Below are 14,568 nucleotides of genomic sequence, written 5' to 3' on the forward strand. Positions count from 1 at the left end.
CCAGACCCACTTAACCTTCATCTTGACGCCGCTGCTCCCCTCGGTCTCCTCGCCGTCCTTTTTGCATGAAAACCAAATTTAATCCTCACCGACACTCAACATTTCTCCAGCAAGGTTTGCGCTGTTTTCGGTTGCTTTATAATTTGCCTTTAACCTTACTCTACCCGTCTGTGCACACCGCTCCTGCATACCTGCATCCTCATACATACACATTACAGTAATACATCATATATTGCCAAACTCCGTCATGAATGCCCTCATAACCCTGAATCTCATCATGCTGAATGCCCAATGCCACGCCATACCTACATTCTCGTCAAAGTCCGTAAAACCATAACGCCCTTATCGCTAATTTGCAAGACCAACGGGAAGCTGTGACCCCAACCAAATAAGAAGAAAAAAGCGGGAAAAATCCCCTTCCGAAATGAGTTATCAAAACAAGTTGTGGACAGAAGAAAAACTGCCCATCCCTGGACACCCATCTCCTCACTCGCCGGCCGCACCTGCAAGGCCATGGTGGGTTGCTGCAGCAGACTTCTCGCGACCCAGGTAATCCACCACAGGGAACCGAGCCCGTCGCTCCAGCTCATCTAGCGGAATGTGCGATCGGATGAAGCGGTCTCGGTCGTTGTATGGCGGCTGGTAGTCCCATGACTCCTTGCGCCCAATCTTCAGCGCACCACAAGCAAGCTGACGCATGCGCTGGCTGAGCAGAACGTCGTTGTGAATCTTGGTAAAGTCCCACTTCTCACGCGCCTCAGCCTCGAACTTGGCTAGCACCTTCCGGTTGTGAGGCTCCGTGGATCTTGCAAGGTCGTGAAGCTCTTGCGGATCTTCGACAAGATTGTAGAGCTGTGGCCCGTCCGCGAGAGAAAAGGTGAACTTCCACTCATGACGGCGGATCATGTACGTGGGAGTAACAGTTCCCTCGCCCATGTACTCGCCAAACACTTCATCTTTACCTGGCTTATCAGACACTAGGTACTCGTATAGACTGGTGCCGTCGAGGGGCAGGCGCTCATCAACCTTGGCTCCAGCCATGTCGACAAATGTTGGCAGCAGATCCATTGTAGACACTGACTCCTTGACTTGCTTGGGTGCAATGTTGGGGCCATTGATGATCATGGGTACTCTGGAACTGTTCTCATACCAGCTCATCTTGTACCACAAACTCCTCTCACCAAGCATGTCGCCATGATCTCCAGAAAAGACAACGATTGTGTCCTTGTCTAGCTTGCAGTTTTTCAGAAGCTTGACGAGTTTGCCAACCTGGTCATCAACGAAGCTGCAGGCGGCAAAATATGCACGCCGGGCGCGGATCTTGGCCTCGTCTGGTACTGGGTTGTCCCACAGGTCAATGGTCTTGAGGAGTCGCTGCGAGTGCGAGTCTTGGTCGGCTTGAGCAATCTCGACCTTGGGCAGAGGAATGTCTACACCCTCGTACCTATCCCAATATTCCTGAATCATGGTATAGGGATCATGTGGATGGGTCAGAGAGATGGTCAAAGCAAATGGCCGACGAGTCTCGGGATCTGATCGGACATAGTCGTAGAGGTATTGTTGGGCCTGAGCGACTGTGTTAGCAAGGATATCTGGCGTTGCTACGTCTTGCAATTTCGTTGCCAATCTAGAATAATCTTACCTTGTGCATGACATCCTCGTCGTAGTCAAGTTGGTTGGAGCGCACACATGGGCCGGCCTGCATGACTGACGACATGTTGTGGTACCACTCTTGACGCTCTTCTGGTTTATCCCAGTTTACGGACCAGCCCAGGTCTCCAGGGTAGATGTCGGAGGTGAGTCGGTGTTCAAATCCATGGAGTTGGTCAGGACCAATAAAGTGCATCTTCCCAGCCAGCGCAGTCTCGTAGCCCTCTCGGCGGAGATAGTGAGCATAGGTGGGGACCTCTGGGCCGAGAATGGAAGCATTGTCGTATCCACCAATCTTTGAGGGGAGCTGACCGCTGCACATGGTAAACCTAGATGGTGCACACAGAGGTGAGTTGCAATAAGCGCTTGCAAAGTTGACCCCGGTCCGAGCGAGTTCGTCTAGGTGTGGTGTCTTGATCACTGACTCTGGGTCATTGAACTTGAGCATTGGAGCAGCCATCTGATCAGCCATGATATACAGAATGTTTGGGCGTTTCCCGTCACCAAGGATGCGACTCTGAGATGCATAGTTTTCGGACTGTTGACGAAGGGTTTGAGCCGAAATGAAGTCGTGGCCGTCTTGTTGACCACCTGATACCCCATTGCCCGTTAGGAAGCCATTGGCGCCGTTCCCCAGATGGACACCATTACCATTGCTGGCAGGTTGAGAAGTGAAGGAAAAGTCGCCGCCAACAGGGGCGTGAGCCTCTTTGAGTGTTTGCTTGGCAGGATGAACAGAGGCAGGTGGGGGTGACTCTTGATCGAGCAAGAGACTGGGGGCCATCTTGTTGTCTCAATTGTATATATAGAAGTGTTGGCCTCTTTCCCCGAGTTGTGTAAGCCAGCGAGCAAGAGGATTTTGTATAATAGAGTGAGGTCAAGTTTGGGTGAGAGAGAGGACCGAAGGTGCTTTATAGAAGGTGAGAGCGACGCGAGGCCCCAGACTAAGCATCAGGAGCACGGATTGTGTGGGGAAGGCGCGGCCCTGACGCAGTCTACAAAGAAAAAAAGCGGGTGGTGACTTGCTCTGGTCACGCAATCCGACGCAATCCACGCGGCCCAATCGGGCTAGCCACCTTCCAGCCATGGCAACCTCACCGTTCGAGCCGTGAGCTATTGCAACCACACCGCTGTATCCTGGCGCCCGAGAGAACCAAACCGCCCTCCTCCCTCTCTCTTCCATGCGGGGCAATGCTTTTCCAGCCAACACGATGCTTTTCTCTGCGTTGAGGATGCAGTTGTCTATGCCACAATGTCCAAAGAGCGCTTAGTCGTCAGGCCCGGTGAGTTCGGCGTCGCCTCTCCATATTACTACATGTCAGGACGTACCGGGATCCCCGCTGTCAAATCAGATCAAAGTGGCATAGTGGTTGCATTTGTGCCCATTGCCCGCGACTATACTCTCCCGCCGGGACTGGCTCACATGGAGCAGCCTCGTGGACTGACGTCGAGGTTGACACGGTGAGCATGCAACACTTCGTATGCAGGGTAACATCATACTAGTCGATCTCGTCCGGTACCATTTCAAGGCCAAGAGTAGTAGGTCGAAGGCTGGACTGTGGGCACACATCTGAGCATCCCCATGAAGATCTGGAAGCGAGTGAGGTAGGTAGAGCTGGGCACGCTAACCTTCATCCTCAGCCTCCCATTCGTTCGTCACCAACCACCCCAGTTTTCCCCCCTGGACGTCTGCTCTATTCCTCCAAGCCCATCCGTTCCAAACGTCTTTCCCATACTTCGGTCGAGTCTTCGGGACGTCGCACTGAGCTGGCTCCACACGAGTGGCACGCGAGCACTGAGGGCTCCTGCAAGCATACGGTCATTCCCGCGCCAGCTAACGGCCGAAGCGCCATGCATACACTGCCAGCCTGCTGTTTCCATTGCTATCGTTGTCTCCTTCCGCCCGCCTAGCCGGAACAAGCACCTTCTATTGCGTTGGCAAATCAAGACTATTTGCTCACGCTTAGCTGCCGATAGCACCCTGCTGCACCAATGATAGCTATGTGCGGCTCTTTGACGACTAGAGATCCAAGAGACAACCCCCGCCAATACGACATGGACACACGATGTGTTGATTGTTGTACAGCGACCCGTAAACTCTCACCTAACTTGAATTATGCTTTTCAGCTTGCACCAGCGAAGTCTTGGCGCCAATTCTTTCTAGTCGCACTGCTACTCAGCATGTACTGCATTGGATGCGATCAACCGTGGATCTTTTCTTTTGTCACCAAATATGCTTGGCATGAGATATGCAGGGATATTTCGGACCGCATATGTCGTATCTAGACGTGGTTGTCTTTCTCACCATAAGTCGGATGCATCAACACAACGTGTGACCTCTCCGGCTAATCGGTGTGGATCGATAAGTCGACTGAACTTTCCAAATCAGTCGGAAACATCGTGGACGTGGCTTTATTGATCTCGTCTATCCGTTATGCCATAAATCTTATTCAATTGCACTAAACCCTAGAGCCTCAGAGTGTCAAGGTCCACAAATTGCAGCATGCGCGTACTACAATCCTACATACAACACCATTCAGTACAAACATCAAGACTTGGAACCTGCATTGCATATACAGTTACAAATCNCCTGCCACAAGCTCTGGGTATGTTTACTGTAAGTAGGCACAAAATCATGCCTCCTTCAACAACACAGCCAACCCCACATACGCTAGTTAACCTTGTTAGTAAACATTATCATCAATAAGTCATACCTGCATCTGCATCAACTCCCGTTTCCGCATACGCTAGACAACTCAAGCCGCCCATGTTTGCCTCTGAGCATCACTTGGCTATGTCAAAGCAACATCAAGCCACGCTCACGACGCCCTCCACCTGGGCGCTCACGCACGAATCGCCGCACACTCCGAAGCGTACTGACCTGCGCGTGATCTGAGTGTCCTACATTCAAGCCAAGAAACCTGGATATCACCAGCAGCTCTTTTGATAACTATCCGTCGGGTCGTCGCGTATGCGCCGACGATCCGTCGATACTGCGATGACCCGGAAGCAGCCCTATCTTGCACACCCCGGAACGCGGATAATCGCCACTTCGCCGTCTCGCTCCACCTACCTCGAAGCGAACAGGCTCGACTTCGCCGTCCCCCATGTCTTCTTGTGCTGCTGCCGCCCGATTGGCTGCCCTTCGCTCTCCTGAGTCACGCACGACACAATCATTTGGGCTGCGTTGCTCCGCATCTTTCAATGTCTTTTTTGACCCAGGCCCCGGCTTTGACCGGTATTGCTGATAAGCAGGGGAAGGAAAGTCGTGTCAGCAGGACAATACACTGGGATCTGAGAAATATTTGTTCATCGATGTGATCGGATATGCTCATGGCCTTGTTATTCGGCCTTTCTACAGAACAACACCGTATCTCACATGGTAAGTAGGAACATGCAACGCTTCTTATCTGGTATGTATTCTCCGATACACAAGGCCATTCATGCATCGCGGGCATCGTGGATTTCAGTCTGATATCGAGTCTTTTCTCCAACTGCCTCAGCTGGTATCTGGATCCACACTAAGCTCCGAATCATCACGTACAAGAAACGCTACTTGTAGTATACCATGCAAGCCATAGTCATGGGAACCTGCAAAAAACCAAAAAAACACTATAGGCACGGCTTGTAATGTAAGCCAAATATTGCACCGGCTCTGCATGCCAGCGTGGCACTACATTGCATAACCATCCTCATACGATCAAATAACAAGACATGGGGCATATCCACGATACCGATGGCTAGGTTTGCGATCATCAAGTATTCTGCCCACCTGTTTCTTTCACTCTACAGAAAAATTACTCAGGTAGTAGTCAACAACAAATCACATTTACATTCCCTCTTTTTCTCCGTCGAGATTTTCAGTTTACAGATCGAGATGTGAATGAAGTGCTCACGACGGACAAAGACATAAAGAACAAGTGATTGACGCCGAGAGGTGGTATCGAAAGAAGGTTCAAGTTTCAAAACAAACATTTCCAATCACAGATAGTAGAGATCAGACTTGCACAATCTCATCATTCAAGCAAAGAACATATTCATACATCTTCCTTCGATTCTTCCTTTCCAATACTAGCAAAGCCCTACTTATACCTCCCTTCCTCTCACCCTTCCCCTCTCTTCCAAGTCTCAGGATTCTCCCCATCCTCTCTTCAAACTCTCAAAGCGCCGAGGCCACCAACTCAAACTTTTTCCGATCCCCGCCACTGAAACAACCGCAAAAAAAGCAGGAGCAGCAGAAGATGGAAAAAAGTGAGTCGAGGCACCTACAAAGGCCACTCCATGAGTACGAAGAAGAAGACAGAAAAGCTAGAAAATATGTCAAAGAGAGGGAAAGGTCAGAAGGGGAATGAGAAGCAAGCCGAGCAAGCCAACAACAAGAGAAGGATCCTCTCGAAAGGACAAAAAAGACGAACAAATCCTAACTCAACAAGAAATGGAGAAAAGGATACAAAAAACGCACGAAAGAACGCCGATATTCCATCCCATACCCATTTGAAAAGCAAAAACCCAAGTCCGAGTTAATGCGGGTCCCTTGTGGAAACCCCCACATCCAAATAACGCCTTGTTAAGTCCCATAATCCTATTCAAACAATATCCGATTTCCCCTTCCTTTGAAGGGGATAAGGAAAGAAAGAAAAAGAGTCGAGGCAGGCTAGTCGATATAATCAACCAACCTAGGTAAATGCCATGGCCGAGAAACTAGCGTCACCCTCGGGACCAGAGTCATCTCCGAATCCTTCCCAAGGGAGTTCGTGCGTCTCATCGTCGTCGTCTTCCTCATCGTGAGCACCGCCGTTCTTGCTTGAGCGACCTCGACCAATCTCTACGCTCTCGTCTTCGTCGACAAAGCTACGGATAGTGACCTTCTTGGCCTTCTTCTCGCTTTGACCAGTCTTCTCTTCCTCGACGCGGATTTGGCCAGTGAGCTCTTCGACATCTTGCTCAGTCAGATCATCGGCCCGTTGGCCTTCGAGCACATCGTGGAGGCGGTAGATTTGCTTGTCTAGATGGTCAATCCGGCGGAGAAGATCCTGGATCGCTTCATTAATTGCAATACGCTTGCGCTGTCCGAGACTGGGATCGTGTTGCTCGAGCAAGGCGCGTTGGACGGCCAACTCAGCGTGCAAGTGAATACGCTCATCGTTCATTCCCTTTACTACAAGTGCAAGGGCCTCTTTTGGCGATTGTGCGGGACGAAGAGTAGCGTCTACATCATCCGCAGTGCGTACAGATGCTGGAACAAGCTTAGGCACGTGGAGAGCATCGGTGGCGGTGGTGTATCCTTCGCGACGGCAGTAGGTGCAGTTGGAGTTGTCGTGCTCCTTGGGGAGTGATCTGTGCACGTTGATAGTTGTCGTGGCCTGCTTTGATGTGCTGAGCTTGATATCTGGAACAATGAAAGCAGATGTCATCTCAGTAGGAGCACTACGGCGCCTTCGACTCGTGTTGCTAACCATTGAAGCGTCAAAAGCAGACTGCTTCGTCTGTGTAGCATCGCCATCCGTATCGAAGTTGGAAAAGTTGCCGGTGTCTTCCTCAAACTGCGTATTGCTGGTGCGTTGTGTAGTATCCTTAAGCGAAGACTTGCGGACGAGAGAAGGGCGACGTTCGCTCTTAGCTGAGGCGACTGACCGCACGGTGTCTTCACGAGTCTGACGCTGAGAGCGGACAGTGTCCTCGCGAGTCACCTCATCTGCCGAAGCAGATTCACGCTTAGCAATTCGATCTTCCTCTAGGCGACGTCGAAGCTGAGCAATTTGATCCTTATCAATGTAGCTCAACTCGGTGAGATCCAAATCTGCAGGAGGCTGGATGGTTGAGGTCTGCCTGGCAGAGTGGGCGTTGCGTGAGATACGAAGGGCTGAACGAGGTGCAAGAGACAAGTCGGTAGTTGACTCGACCTCGCTTTCTACACGTGCATGCTTATCGGTAACAACAGGTGCAGAGAAACTTCGAGTTGAGAACCTGGAATGAGCAGTGAACGACTTTCGTGGGCTTTCTTGCTGAGATTCGCTTGCAAGCCTGCTGTTGCGAACTTCTTGCTGGACACGGTTCTTAATGCGCGTGCGCGTGTCTTCTCGGCGATAGCTGGGTCTCCGTTGCAATTGCTCTTGGGGACCATCGTTTGGCTCTTGAGTCCTTCGAATAGCCCTTTCACGCGACTGAATCTTTCGTTGCAGCTCTGCTTCTCTCCTTGCCCATTGCTCGTATTCCTCATCTTGCTGTGCCTGGAGCTCCTGAAGTTCGATACGGAGATTCTCGTTGTCCAAGCGCATAGCCTCAGTTGTCTGCTCCTGAGTAGTATCTTGGAACTGTCGGATGGTCTCATCACGTCGATCAACCTTGCTACGCAGAGAAGACTCCAAGCGAGCCCAGCGCTGAGCGTCCTCTTCCCGCCTAGCCTTGATCTCTGCGAGTTGAGACCTGAGAGAATCGTGTTCTGACTTCAGACGAGCAAACTCAGCCTGCTCCTGGCGTACTCGTCGCAACTCTGTATCTCTGCGGCTAAGTTGCTGAGTATTCTCATCTTGCTGTGCGCGTACACGAGCCAATTCAGCATGTAGGTTGGCGTCTTCCCTTTCAGTTGCATTCGCGGCCTGGTCAAACTGTCGTCGAAGCTGGGTAGTTTCTTCCCGGTGCTGAGATTGGTCATGATCGAGCTGATCACGCAGTGCCTCGTTCTCTGAGCGGAGTGTCTCAACTTCCTGGCGAAGCTCCTCGTTCTCATTGCTCAGTACACTCTTTTCGTTCTTGAGCTCTTCACATGTCTGGAAAGCAACACCAAGCTGGTTTGCCATGCTCTCCTTCTCGGTGTTCAAACGCTTCTTCTCGATTTCCAGAACAGCAACTTTTCGGTCGGCACGATCGATCCTAGTTCGTAGTGTTTGCACTGCAGCGTCGAGTCCTAAAAACAGTCAATATCACTATGAATCTCCAGACTTCTTGTCACTTACGCGTCTTTTCGATCTTCCAGCTATTCTTTCCAGCATCGGAATCCTGGGCACTGTCACTTCGACGTAGCTTCTCCTGGGCCTGTGCTGTGGCTCGCAGCTCGATCAACTCGAGATCCTGCTCTTCAATCTTCTTCTCTTGTTCCGCACGCTCGTGCTCCATCTCTGCAAGCTTCTCCTGCAGCTGTTGAAGTGCGGAAAAGATGGCCTTTTCCTCATCGGGAATTGGAACTCCCTCGACAGGAAAGTATGAGGGCCGGCGACCACCGTTTGGTGGGGCAGAAAAGCGTGATCGTGAAGTCGTTGTCTTTGAGAAGACTGGGGTACCATCGTCAAAAACACCAGAGACCAGCTCGGTGAGGTTAGGAAGATCTGGAAGGATAAATGACTGGCCAGTCGCGTTTTGTGTGGTATTTTGCCTTGAACGAGGCGTTCCTTTACTCTGCAGGGTATCGGCATTGCCGTCAATCTGAAGCGATGCCTGGCGGCTGCGGTTGCCCCAACGCGAATTCTTGGTAGAGTCAATGGTGACTGTGGGGGGTCGCTGGTCCATAAACGACGACTCATCTTCAGACAACTTGGCGTGCAGCTGTGAAAGAGAGTTGCGCTTGCGGTCCTCTTTAGCCAGAGCTGGTGAGTTGCGCTTGCTCGAAGGGCGAGGTGATATCGTGTCGAGGTCGTTGCGGGAGGCGCGTCGGATTGCCGCGTCGCGTCGAAGGCTGCTTGTGTCTGCCATGTGCGATTTACGCGACCTGTTGGTGAGGGGTGTCATGTCGTAGAGGCTGTTGAACGGCGAACTAATCTTGCTAGGTGTACCGCGGTTGCTGCGGTTACCACCACGTGCTTGCTCGACAGCCATGCTTTCCTCGTCGGAAATGGAGTGGTCGAAGTCGAGGAACTCCTTATTTACCATGGATGTGTCAGGCTGGATCTGCTCGGAGCGGAAGGGCGCCCAAGCACTCTGCTTTTTCGCGGTGGAACGAATGCGGGGGAATTTGGGAAGCGTGTTTGTGTCGTCTACAATGTTGTGCTGTGTCGAGTGGACAATGTCTGGGTTGTCCCAAAATTGGGATGTGTCAGTGCCGCCGAATCCCGATCGCTGGGTGGGATTCGAGTCTGTTGGCAATGGTGATGGTGACTCGATGTTTCTTGGGCTGTGACTTAGGCTGCGAGAAAGTTCGCGGATTGCGCGTGCTTTCCCGTCGCTGGTGGGAGGAGAAGACTGCATGTCCAATGTGTGAAGCTGCGATGGCAGCGTTGGTGTTGCGGATGATCAAGGCGCGTCGTAGAACACGTATATAGGGACAAGAAGAGATGCTTCGTAAAGATTAGTGAAGCTACACGCTGTCGTGTCCAAAAATGCCAGCCCAAGGGAACAAGATGGCTTGGGAGCGCGTGTTGGTGTTGGAAGGTGCAATGCAGTGTCGCAGATGAATGAAGCGGGAGGGCGTGTTTACCAAAACAACGCTAACGCATCCGAGCCCCACCCACGCCCAGTCGGCCTTGATTGGCCCTCCAGCCCCTCTCCCAAAGAAGGCGTGCAACATCGTCATCAGCGTCGCGCGGGCACGTGACAGCGCTGCGAGAAGACAGAATATGGAAAGTGAAGTGGCTTGATTGTTTTTTTCTCATCGCTATGATACGGTCATGCATAATTGTATTGGAATCAATCCCACCGCTAATATCTTGCACAAGTCCGCACTCCCCATGCATAGCCTCAGAGGGCGTCCCAGACCATCCCTCTCTTCTCACAAAGTTTATCCCACCTCAATGTCGTCCCCAGCACAATCACGTGCAACAGTAAAAGCAACAGTGACGCGCCTAATCCACCCAGACTAAACTCTCTGCCCATGAGCCGTCCAACCCAGCTCACGTGCAAGAAATCAATCGATGCTAGACAGAGCAGCGGGTACAGAACGCGAGCATCGGCCGCAAACGGCTGACAGGGTGAAAGAAGACTAAACGCCTTTGCGCAAAACAAAGTCACTTTTGTGAGTCCAAGCGCCACAGGGTGCCCGGATGCTCGATACAATCTTGACACCATGTCAGTTGGTGTTGGAGGGGGCAACATGAGCCGCTGCGGCGACGGAGTTCTTTCGGCTGACGACGATGGGGGCCGAAGATCTATCTTCCTTCTGAGAATGACTGCCCCATCCCCAGACGATTCTCTCCGCATTGCCGGTGTATCTGGTGGACTGGGCGACCGGTCCATGACCGTGGCACTGAGGTTCGATCGCCCAGGACGGGCATAGTTGACCGAAGTGCGCTTTTTGCTCGCTTGCGTCGGAGCCGGACTGGGTGTATCCGCACGGGATATGCGAGGGTTGAACTCGTCGACTGCGGGTGAGTTGGTATATGTAGCGTACTCGTCGAACACCAGCGGTGACTTGAGTACTTGCAAAATCTCTTCGGCGCCAGGACGGTTGTCGGGGTCGAGGGCAAGAAGCCGTTTGAGTGATCTGTACAACTTCTCGGGCAAGTCGGAGCGCACGCGCTGCTCGTCGTCTATGCCGGTCCATGTCGAGATCTCGGCTCTCAGCTCATCAAGATCTTCGCTGTCCTCGTCGATACCATCGGCGTTCCGATACGGCAGTCTTCCAAAGCACATGAAATAAACAATCATGCCAAGAGAGAAGATGTCTGATTTGGTGGTAAAGTTGCCGAATGCACCCCCTGGTTGCTCTTGACGGAGCACTTCAGGCGCACAGTATGAAATGGTTCCAGTAGCACCCGTCGAGTTTCTCGTTGTGTTCATCGACTGTACTTCGCCAAAATCACTGACCAGGACCCGTACTTTACGCCCCGTCTGGTGGAGTAGGCAGTTACTTGGTTTCAGGTCTCGATGAATATAGCCATTTGCATGAAGGTGGCTTAGGCCGGATGTAATGTCCTTGAAAAAAGAAATAATCTCTTCAAAAGGCATCTTACGCGGCCCATGCAGGTTCTCTGGTTCTTCCAGCTGGCCTTTTGATCTCCTCCGGAGCCTTTCCTTCATCTGTTCCTTTGTGACTGATTTTTTTGCCGAGTCGAGAATGTAGCTGTGGAGGTCTCCGCCATTACAGTACTGCTGCAGGATGAAGGCGCATGGCACGCTCGGTCCAAAGCTCGAAATCTGATAGTCTTCGAGCCACACATGACGGTATGATACCAAGTTTTGGTGCGATAGGGTTTGCAGGAGCTGAACTTCGACTAACACCTTCTCTAGCCACTCGTGGTCGTCACCCACTGGCACGCGCTTGCACGCAAACTTGCCAAGTTTGACCCCGTCGAGCTGGTGCTGCACCAACAGGACGACGCCTTTTCCCCCTCGACCCAACTCGCGCTCCTCTATGAAGAAATCCTTGAAATAATTCGGACTAAAAGCCCGCGCTGATATACCCTGGCTCCTTTGCGGCTGAGCCGGTGTGCTTGCTATAAACTCGGACCTTGGAGGTGCACCAAAGCCAGTCATGCGCGAAGGCGCAGGAGCTAGTTGTTTATGCGGTGACGGGGGTCGCGACGTCTCAGCAGATGTGGGCTGACTGCGGCGGAGCATCTGGAAGTATGCCGGGTTGACGAAGCCATTGTCCGTGGAAGTGCCTGGCGCATTGTGCTCATGCTCGTCGCTGTCGTCGCTGCCGTGTGGCGAGGGTGGGCGGTAGGCTCGGTGACAAAAAGGACATGCTGTGGAGTCAATGTTGGTTGCGTGCGAAGCGTCACGCAGAGAGAGCTGCCTCGAGTTTTGGTCGTATACGACGACTGCAGATCCGTGACGCCTGAAGACAGTGTCAGTGTCGGCTTATTGATTGTGGTGATATACGATGCGTCGATTGATGTAGGGGGATGGCAATGACCTACAGGACAATTTCCCGCGACTCGGCCGGACCATAGGGTATGAGGGACATGATTTGCTTGACCAGACAGCGCAGCCAGGCGCGCAGTGGTGTAGACAGGCAGTGAAGGCACGTCTGACTGAGGCTACGTCAACAGAAGGCCGACGTAATCGCCCTGACCGGAAAAACGCTGATATGTGTCGTCGCACCACTTTATTGCGACTATGCGGGGAAGCTACTACTGCTATCTATACGACAGCTATGGAAGCTCCAGAGCGTCAGTCAAGGCAGTACCAGTGCGGGATGCGAACGACTTCGCGAGCGGCTTCTAGGCTGAACATGACCGGTTGATACCAATAGCGCTGATTGTTGTCATGACATGGTGTGTTGTTGTTTGGACAGCTTCCGTGTTTTGGTGGGGGTCAAAAGTGTGGAACGGGTGGGCAAGGGACCTCCCAGCCAGATACCCAGAGCCTCCAGGGTTATCTCAGCCTAGGGTCCGCTGTCTCTACACCGCTTACCAACATCACAACCCTGGCGCCGCCCGGCAATGGCTTGTTGTTCTTTGTTATTCTTGAATATTCTGTGGTTCATTGGTACAGCTAGCTGGACAAGCATCTGTCATCCCTCGGTCGACTTTCTACCTAGCGCTCCAGACATTACTTAACCCGCTTACAGGTGGCTCTTGAGCAGCATGCCGCCCTCCCACACCTCGCCCTTCTCCAGCTTTTGCCAGCCATCCACCGCACCAACCTCCACACACACCATGTTCTTGTAGCCGTCATCGGGCGAGAAGTCGCCCATGGCCTTTGCCTTCTCAATCCACGGGTTCCATGTGACCGTATCCTTGACGTTGTCGCGAATGACGTCGAAGCGGGGCTTGCCGTCTTCGACAATCGACGTCGTGTCCTGCTTGATGTCCTTGTAGACGCGGTCGACCTCGCCGGTAATCTTGAGCTGGTTATCGCTCTGCGTGTGTATCGACGCGTTGAGGACCTTGTCAATGTACTCTGTGCCGGCAAGGCCAGTAATCACAACCTTGGAAATGTCTTGAATCTTGAAGTAGGTGTGCAGCAGGAATTGGAACTCGAAGCTCTCCTCGCCCTCGTTGCGCACAGTGAGCACAGCTTGTAGGCTGTCCTTGCTCAATGTGACGCTGTATACAAGGCCAAAGTCGAGGGGCCATGCCTTGCGCGACTCTTCGCTGAGTGCCTGGCGATCAAGGCCAAAGTCGAGCTTGACAGAGTTGGAGTCGAGAGCATCTTCGGCTGTGGACTTGCCCATGAACTCCCATCGCGATCCACGAGCGAAGCCGTGCTGGGGAAGCGTGGACGTGGGGTGGCCTTCCTTGGGTGGTGGGCCGAAGACCTGACGACAGTTGTTAGCCACTCTCACCCGTCACCACCAAACTCAGCTCTGCATATGCCTACCGGGAACACGACGGGGATTCCACCCCTAACTGGCTTCTTGCCCGTCAAGTCGGCAGCTTCGCTCAGCCACAGATTCTCAGTTTGGCCGCCATTGCTCTTCCAGCTGGTGACTGTGGCTCCATAGAGCAGCACCTCAACACTCTCTCCAGACGGCAGTCTTGCAACCACCTTTTGGCTGCCGGCTTCTCCCACAATGTCGACCTGGGGACTAGGACCAGTAGCAGCGGGCGCATTCAGCGCAGAAGGGCGGTTCGCACGTTCAACCATGGCGACGATGAGACGGTTTTGTTGTTGACGTAGCTCGAGGAGATGCTAGTAGGAGGGCTAACTATGATTATGCTCGACACAGCTTATTTGTCGCGGTGGGGAGTTGATGGATTGCTGGATGAGAACGGCTGATTAGACGGGCTCGAGGCCAAATAAATAAACCAGGGCAACGTTAACTTACATGCACTAGACAAGAGCGGTTCCGACTTCGTAGAAAGAGAGTTGGTCTGCGGTGAGGGTGAGGGGCAATGAGCGGTGCCCCACCATGCTCTCTGTGCCAGCAACACCAAGCTTCGACTGAAACGCAGCCCACGTTTCAGCCCAACTCGCCTGCACTCGCTTGCCTTGCTTCCCCAGACTCGTCCGCCCACCTTACTGGTCGGCCTGCTGATCCAGCAATGGCGACCAGTCTTGCCTGCATATCTGGTGAACCGGTGGCTGCGGGGCGGGCCTGCA

At 52.7% G+C, this 14,568-nt stretch overlaps 4 protein-coding genes across 4 annotated transcripts; all 4 read right to left on the reverse strand.

Annotated features, from left to right (window-relative positions):
* Positions 1 to 486: 486 nt before the first annotated feature.
* Positions 487 to 2,434, reverse strand: COCVIDRAFT_97818 (hypothetical protein; the record flags this gene model as incomplete). Its single annotated transcript, XM_014701702.1, has 2 exons — positions 487 to 1,566; positions 1,643 to 2,434. 2 exons carry the CDS (start codon positions 2,432 to 2,434, stop codon positions 487 to 489), a joined length of 1,872 nt encoding a protein of 623 aa, XP_014557188.1.
* A 2,389-nt stretch (positions 2,435 to 4,823) lies between these two features.
* COCVIDRAFT_97738 (hypothetical protein) lies at positions 4,824 to 5,311 on the reverse strand (the record flags this gene model as incomplete). The annotated part of the gene is made up of 2 exons (XM_014701703.1): positions 4,824 to 5,138; positions 5,171 to 5,311. The coding sequence occupies 2 exons, from the start codon at positions 5,309 to 5,311 to the stop codon at positions 4,824 to 4,826; spliced, it is 456 nt and encodes a 151-aa protein (XP_014557189.1).
* Positions 5,312 to 10,320: 5,009 nt separating this feature from the next.
* Positions 10,321 to 12,487, reverse strand: COCVIDRAFT_97944 (hypothetical protein; the record flags this gene model as incomplete). Its single annotated transcript, XM_014701704.1, has 2 exons — positions 10,321 to 12,358; positions 12,441 to 12,487. The coding sequence occupies 2 exons, from the start codon at positions 12,485 to 12,487 to the stop codon at positions 10,321 to 10,323; spliced, it is 2,085 nt and encodes a 694-aa protein (XP_014557190.1).
* Positions 12,488 to 13,087: 600 nt separating this feature from the next.
* Positions 13,088 to 14,112, reverse strand: COCVIDRAFT_97855 (hypothetical protein; the record flags this gene model as incomplete). The annotated part of the gene is made up of 2 exons (XM_014701705.1): positions 13,088 to 13,783; positions 13,846 to 14,112. The coding sequence occupies 2 exons, from the start codon at positions 14,110 to 14,112 to the stop codon at positions 13,088 to 13,090; spliced, it is 963 nt and encodes a 320-aa protein (XP_014557191.1).
* Between the last annotated feature and the right edge of the window lie 456 nt (positions 14,113 to 14,568).

The sequence above is a fragment of the Bipolaris victoriae genome (genome assembly GCF_000527765.1).
Source record: "Bipolaris victoriae FI3 unplaced genomic scaffold scaffold_37, whole genome shotgun sequence".
NCBI classification, from domain to species: domain Eukaryota; kingdom Fungi; phylum Ascomycota; class Dothideomycetes; order Pleosporales; family Pleosporaceae; genus Bipolaris; species Bipolaris victoriae.